The 7,300-nt window shown below is 42.2% G+C and overlaps 1 protein-coding gene across 1 annotated transcript; it reads right to left on the bottom strand.

Moving 5' to 3' along the window:
* Positions 1–1,404: 1,404 nt before the first annotated feature.
* On the bottom strand, positions 1,405–6,765 carry YEATS4 (YEATS domain containing 4). The gene is made up of 7 exons (XM_036401619.1): positions 6,674–6,765; positions 6,461–6,580; positions 5,819–5,885; positions 5,634–5,728; positions 4,134–4,226; positions 3,962–4,049; positions 1,405–1,989 (listed from the first exon to the last, which is right to left on the bottom strand). Exons 1-7 carry the CDS (start codon positions 6,722–6,724, stop codon positions 1,820–1,822), a joined length of 684 nt encoding a protein of 227 aa, XP_036257512.1. The 5' UTR covers positions 6,725–6,765; the 3' UTR covers positions 1,405–1,819.
* Between the last annotated feature and the right edge of the window lie 535 nt (positions 6,766–7,300).

Genomic DNA, 7,300 nt, shown 5'->3' with positions numbered 1-7,300 from the left:
ACGAAAATAATAATGTTGTATACACCAAAAATTGTGCTTTCCATTCCCATTTTTATTTCAGCATGCACAACATACTGTGGCTCATGCAAGTCTTATTCTCAGTGCACAGCTCTGAAAATGGCACTCTTCTTCAGCTGCTGCTTAAAAGGAAATTGGCTACTGAATAAAGAAACCAAAGCACTTAGGTAGCCAAAAATTGACAAATTTGGATATTCTTCACTGCTAGGAAGGATCTGTCTGGATACCACAGTACAAGCTGCTCCTCAACCTATGTGTACTCACAATACCATAAACCAAGTATGCCAAGTAGCTGTTCTGAATGAAAACCTTAAGTCTACATACTGAGTGATGAAACTTTCACTTTACCAAGCCATGTAAAAGCCCATCAATCATCAGTTGTTTCAAATATGAAGAAAGGAGTGCTTTGTTCTAAAAGGATTGATGAGATCATGTAGATTTTAGGGGAAACACTTGCAAGTGACTTAAGAATTATGTGGCAAGGCTTTGGTAGTGAGGGGGCTATAGGGGTGGCTTCTGTGAGGAGCTGCCAGAAGCTTCCCCTGTGTCCACCAGAGCCAATGTCAGACAGCTCCAGGATGGACCTGCCATGGCCAAGGCTGAGCCCAGCAGGTGGCTGATTTAAAAAGGGAGAAAAAAACCCTGCTTGGGCAGGGGGAAGAGGAGCAGAGAGAGTGAGAATGTGTGAGGAACAGCCCTGCAGGCATGTGAGGAAGGAGATGCTCCAGGTGCTGGAGCAGAGATCCACCTGCAGCCTGCAGAAGAGCTCACACCAGAGCAAAGGGATGCTCAAAGGAAACTGTAATCCCGTGGGAAGCCTGCATTGGACTGGCTCCTGTGGCCCCTTGGAAAGGAGCCCACGCTGGTACAGGTTTGCTGGCAGGACTTGTGACCCCATGAGGGACGTCATGCTTTGTGAAGAAATGTAGCCTGTGAGCAGCTCTCCAATTGGAGGAATTAATGGAAGACTGTCTCTTGTGGGAGGGACAGCAGGCTGGAACACGGAAGAGTGAGAGGAGGAAGTGGCAGAGACAATATTTGATGAAGTGAGTGTAGTACAGTACAAATATGAAACAAAATCCTACAAAACAGTACTGGAATAATTTGCTGCTTCTGAGCATAGTCTGTAGCATTGATGCATTTGTATGTGTTAAAGCAGCTTTGGGGCTAGAAACTCTTACCTGTGGATATACAAGTTATTTAAAATCCTGTTTTCAGAAAGTTTCCATTGTGCTGGTAAAGAGAGACATGCCAAAAATCACTGTAACCAGACTTAAATAACTTGCATACCTTTGTATTTCAACCTCTGCCTGAAATCAGAGTATGCTAGTTACAGTAGCTTACTTACAGATGTTGAAGCCCACAGCTGGACAGAGACAAAAAACATTAAAATAAAAACTGCATATTTTATTTTTAGCTTTAAAGATGCATGTCTAAACAATCAGTAGAAAAAAAAAAGTAAAAAAAGTAAACACCAGCATTTTGTAAAATCACATTGAACTAATACAAGACTTAATACAAAGTTTTCATACACGACTCAAATGCAGTTTTCAAAGAAAAAGTAGTCTGGTCTTCAAGACCACTTCCACTTGAAAAAAATCGTTAAGTACCCACAGATTTTAACTATAAAACAAGGATACATTCTTTCTTTTTTCTTCCATTTTTGGAGTTGATTGCCACAAACTTCAATCATTTGCCAGTGAAATTCTCATAGTCTCAGTTACAGAACTGAAGAGAACTCATACAATGCCACGACTGAAGTCTTTCCATTTTCAGTACACACTCAAGTCAGCACAACTTGTCACATATCCTTAGACTGATCATCTTCTTCAAGTTTTCTGATTTCATTCTTTAAACAGTTGATGGTTTCACGACTTGCTTTTAGTCTTTCTTTAAGCTCAGCAATTTCAAAACTAGTCTTCTTTTTGGCAGCTTCAAGCTTCTCCCTGGTTTTCACTTCAAGATCTGCAACTGTGGCAGTTGATAAAGAAAAAATATCTATTTTAAGTGCCATGAAATTTGCCTTTTTTTTTTTAACTGAAACAGTAATTTGGATAGCATTTGTCCTGAAAGAAAAAAATCTGTTACTATTAGCTTTAGAAATTTAATGCTTGTAATCAAAATGGTATCCACATAAGAATCTGGATTTAAAAAAAAAAAGTTTGTTTTGCAGCCTCATTCATCCCTCAGCCCATCAGTTTTGCAGATAGCTATACAATTAATAAAATAATTTTCTACATATTTTTTTTAAAGATTAGGTGAAGAAAATAAAATCTGACATGGTGACAGCAAATACATGGGAAATTACAGAGAACTATGAATACGTGGTGCCCAGTGACAGCACGCAAGGCCACAGGCACAAACCGAAACATGGGAGTTTCCCTGTGAACATCAGGAAACTTTTCCTGTGGAGGTGACCAAGTGGTGGCACAGGTTGCCCAGGAAGGTTGTGGAATCCCCATCATTGGCCACATTTAGAGGCCATCTGGATACAGTCCTGGGGAGCCAGCTGTAGGTGGCCCTGCTAGGGCAGGGGATGGATATGATGCACCCAGAGGTCCTTTCAAGCCTCTACCATTCTGTGTTTCCTTCTCCATGTAACTGTAATAATTTTCTATCTCTCACTGGAGTTTAATTCTACAGATCTGAAAGTTTCAGTTGTGCTGCCCTGCTTTAATGAATATCTGACATCAAGTACCTATTTTTTACTATTTTTACATTCACAAGTTTTAGGACAAAGATGGTAAAGCCAACAAGTCCGTGAAGGCTGTGGAATTCACTCACATCCCACAAATTACATAGCTATGGGCAGTGGTAAATATTATCTGCTTCATTAGCACATTTTAAGGAAGTCTTTATACAAAGAAACCACACTGAAAGTTTCTACCTATTGTCTGGAGAAATATCCAAAAATTTTAAATGAAAAAAGTTTAAATTTGGATGTTTTTATCCATCATATTATTAAACATATTTCTAAACAAAAACTGTAACATGTAACAATAACAAAAATCCACCTCAAGACTAGCTGAACTGAGGCAGGAAATACAATTGGCTCACATATGCACAGAGATAAGCAGACATCAGGCAAATAGGAACCCTAACTTTGAAGAGCTTCAAATTCATAATCACTCGCCATTCTTAGCTCTGCTGGCCAAAAACGACATGACATTTGTTGTTGGGTGAACAAAAGGCCAGGTGGGGTGGACTGCAATGGATTAATGTTTGTAATTAACAGGGCAGGATTTTGGCTCAATAAATACTACATCTTCTACTCTCAGAAAGCAAATAACAGATGAAATATAGATGATCAGAACAGAAATAAACACTAAATGCATTACAACTTATGAACCAATGGATCTTTAATTTAGTTTCCTTAGTTCCTTTAATATTTTTGCTTATATTTGGAAACAAATTGGATAAAAAGGACACAAAAACCATTACGCTGTACTTAAGAAGTATGTTTGAAATTACCAACATACGTAGTTAAAGAAGTAGAAGGGAAAAAAGAGCTTTCAGACACTACTCTTTATCCACAAAGAGTTGCTGTTTTGACTTAAACATCACTAACTGTTCCGTACTTCAGGCCTCAAGTGTGACCTTTGCTTGCAGTGCTGAACAGAACTGTACCATAATGTGGCCTCCATTTATCCTCTGTTTTAATTCATTTCAAAGATGTCAGAGTAGGTATAGTTCATGCCATCACTCTTCATACCAAGTAATTCCTAATTCCTTTTTTTTAGAGCCATAGGGATAAGAAAATCTTAAAGTTTTCAGGAAAGTATTACTACCCTTGCAAAAGCTGAAGTTAAATTTAATGCAAAATTACCATCTTTTTGCAGCATCCAAATCCATTGTACTGTTACAGCTCCCCCCCAAAATACATTAAAAGTGAATCAAACTATTGTTATTTCTAAAGTTTAAAATATTTTAATTTTCAACTTACACTCTGTTTCATGTTTATAAGCACCTAGTGTTAGTTGACGAGACGTCGTTAACAGCTGCTGCATCATTGCAGTAGGATCTTGAAATATCTAATGAAGGAGAAAAATACATGGTATATGGTATCACTAATACTCTTCAAAATAAAGTGAGGATTACAATAAAAATGCTCATACCATTTCATCATAGAATTCAGAAACTACAGTTTTCTTCCCCAGGATGGCATTGGTATCTGACTGAAAAAGCTTCAGCAAGTGATATAAAGTTACCTATTCAAAAGACAGAATTTTATTAGCTTAAAAATTGTAGCAAAATAAAAAACTTGTTCTACATATCAACAAGTAGTATTTGTTCCTACAAAGTAACTGTATAAGATTTAAAAATATTTAGGAATGCAAATATAAATGTCATATAGCTTCAGCAGAGTTACTTTGAATTTAACATTAACTTTTAAAACATGCCAACTATCTAAAGGCCTCTTGAGACTAAAAATGTCTGGGAAAGTGGTTTAGGACTGGTATATAAAAAATACTAATACCACCATTTCCAAATGGGTGATTTAATTCAAATTGACTTTCTCAATTAATCAGTTAGAAAGTGCTTTCTGTGACCTTATCCTCTATTGAGAAAACGAAGCACCAGGGAGGCTGTGAATTGCTTTTCACTGAAATCTCTCTTTCTGGGGTGACTCTTCCATCCCTGCACTGCAAATGGCAGGGTGGGGAGAGGACTGGAACTCTCTGTGCAGCCCTGAGGAGCCACTGACCACCTGGCCTGGGAAGGGCACACACAGCCCACGCTTCTCCCCTTCCACAAACAGGCCCAGGAGCCATGGTGGAACAGAGCAGTACCTGACTTCCCTTGGGACCTCCTGGAAAGGAAGAATGTGACAGGCTCCCAAACAGCCTTCCAAGAACAGCAGCAAAGAAAAAACACCCAACCAACCTTAGGAGAGCTTGGTCAAGCTGTGAATGGAATTAATAAAAGTCAGGGTGCTACCGAGCCCAACAGCACGGGAAACCCATTGTGACCAATCACCACGTATTCCAGGAAAACATGAAATTCAGTTTCACTCTCATTCAGCAAAAAATGGATTAAAAAAAGGATTGTTCATGTGACAGAAGGAACTCAGTCCTTCCCGAAATAAACATCATTTTCCCTAAAACAGAGTAATCAAGTTTCCTACTAGATCTGAAGAGACAAACCTACAAGATATGGCTAAAACACAGGAATAGAAGAAAGAAATTAATTTCAGCACTTTACGCAACTACAGAGTTTCTTAACCTGGTCTTCTTAGGCAGAGATTTATGCTAGTATAGTAGCCCTGCTGCTTTTTGACTGATTTTGATCTGACAGAAAAAATAAAAATTAAAATACTTAAATATCCTAGAACTTGGAAGCTCTGTGGAAGAGAAATCCTCAGTGTGTGCTCAACCCAGGTAAGGTGCAATATGTAGTCACATGTTAGTAAATGTCAGAGAAGCCAAGCACAGGAAAAGCAGTCATGAATACCAGGAGTGTAGCACAGAAAGAAGAAAACGTGACCAATCCTTAGAATAATTTTCTACAAGAAGAGACTTTTATTACAGTGAGACTTATTTTGTCCAGCAATTTCCTAGAGCTGTCGGCCACCATAGTTAATTATTTAAGCTTTGTTAAAAGTTCAGTGTACTTACAGGTCTTTCATTTGGATCAATGAAAAATATCTTAATGATTATTTCAAATTCACCCCAGCCTGTTTCGGTGATTTCATATGGTGGTTTGGTAACAACTGCAATAGGCAACACAGAAGTGTTAATACCATGATAAAGCCGGAACAAAAGCCCAATTCTAGGAACAACTGCTGAAATGCAAAACCCACCTCTTAAAGGATTACCGTAGCTTTCATGCAACTTGAATTGAATTTTTTTCACATATGCAGACATGTCCTAAAACAGAAACATTGTTATTTCTGATTATTATTATTTCAGCACACCAAGGTACTATTCAGTCATCTATCCTATGTGCCTACATTCGTTCTGATTTTAAATACTATTTCTTCTGACTTTAAGCACAGAAGGAAAGCAAAGCGGTAAATCGAAAAATTAGTTCTTGCACACAGTTCTCTTTTATTTAGTTTCATCCCCATGAATGTTCTCCAGTCTTCCCCTACACTGGAAAGATCACTCCAAAAAACATAAACGAAGCATGCCTTTCCCACGGTTTTCCTTTTTGGAAACCCACCAGCCTCTCTATTTTCTCAGCTTACAGCCAAAGACCCTCCTGCCCTTTCCTCTAATCCCGGCTTTTCAAACCCCCACGTCCCGGTGCTGCTCGGCAGGAAAAGATCTGTAACATCACGGAGCGCAACCCTTACCCCAAGGCCATCACCACTAAGCCATGACATGACCCAGGTGCCACATCCACAGGCGTTTTGCACATTTCCGTGGATGGCAGTTCCCGGTTTCCTAGCCCGCCTGTTCCAAAGCCGCACCAGGCTTTCGGGGAAGCGGCTCTGCCGTACCTCGTTCCGGTACGGCTTCACATACACCGTCCACTGGTGAGTGTGACCATCCTCCTCTCTCTTCTTCCCAAAATACCGCGCGACGTTGCCGTACACGATCGGCTTCACGATGGTAACGCCCTAAAGAAAGGAGCACAAGCGGACAGAGCGCGTTCAGAGAGGCGCTGCCGTACCGCGCCGCCCCCCGCGGCCCGAGTCCCGCCGAGGCCGCACCTTCACCCTGCCGCCGGAGTCAGGCCCGAACTCTGCCATTCTCTTGAACATATTGCCCGGGGGCGCCGCCCGCCGCCGCCGCCGCCCGCGCCCGCCCCGTCCGGCCCCGCCGCCGCTCCCGCCGCCGCCGCCGCCCCGCGACCGCCATCCCCCGCGGCTTCCGGGGCGGGGCCGCGCCGCTGCCGCCGCCGGCCGGGGCGGAACGGAGCGCTCGGGAGCGGGCCCGAGCTGCGCCGCGGGAAAGGCACGCGTCCATGGACGGGACCCCAAAGGGCGCCCCGCTTCCACGCCCTGCACAGGGACACCTTCCGCTACACCGGGGTGCTCAAAGCCTCCTCCAGCCTGGTCTTGGAACGCTGCCAGTGATGGGGCATCCACGGCTGCCCCAGCAACCTTTTCCAGTGCCTCAGCACCCTCCCAAGGAAGAATTTCTTCCCAATATCAATTTAAAATCTGTCCTCTTTCAGTTTTAAAGTCATTCCCCTCGGCCTGCCACTACATGCCTTTGTAAAAAGTTCCCCTCCAGCTCTCTCACAGGTCCCCCATAGGTAGTGGAAGTCTTGCTCCGAGGCCTCCTCCAGGCTGGCCCCAGCTCTCGGAGATGACTCTGAGGGGGTTGTTTCTTTG

This window comes from Molothrus ater, chromosome 5, assembly GCF_012460135.2.
Source record: "Molothrus ater isolate BHLD 08-10-18 breed brown headed cowbird chromosome 5, BPBGC_Mater_1.1, whole genome shotgun sequence".
Taxonomy (NCBI): domain Eukaryota; kingdom Metazoa; phylum Chordata; class Aves; order Passeriformes; family Icteridae; genus Molothrus; species Molothrus ater.
The sequence above is the reverse complement of the archived record's forward strand: the minus strand, read 5'-3'. Positions and strand labels throughout refer to the sequence as shown.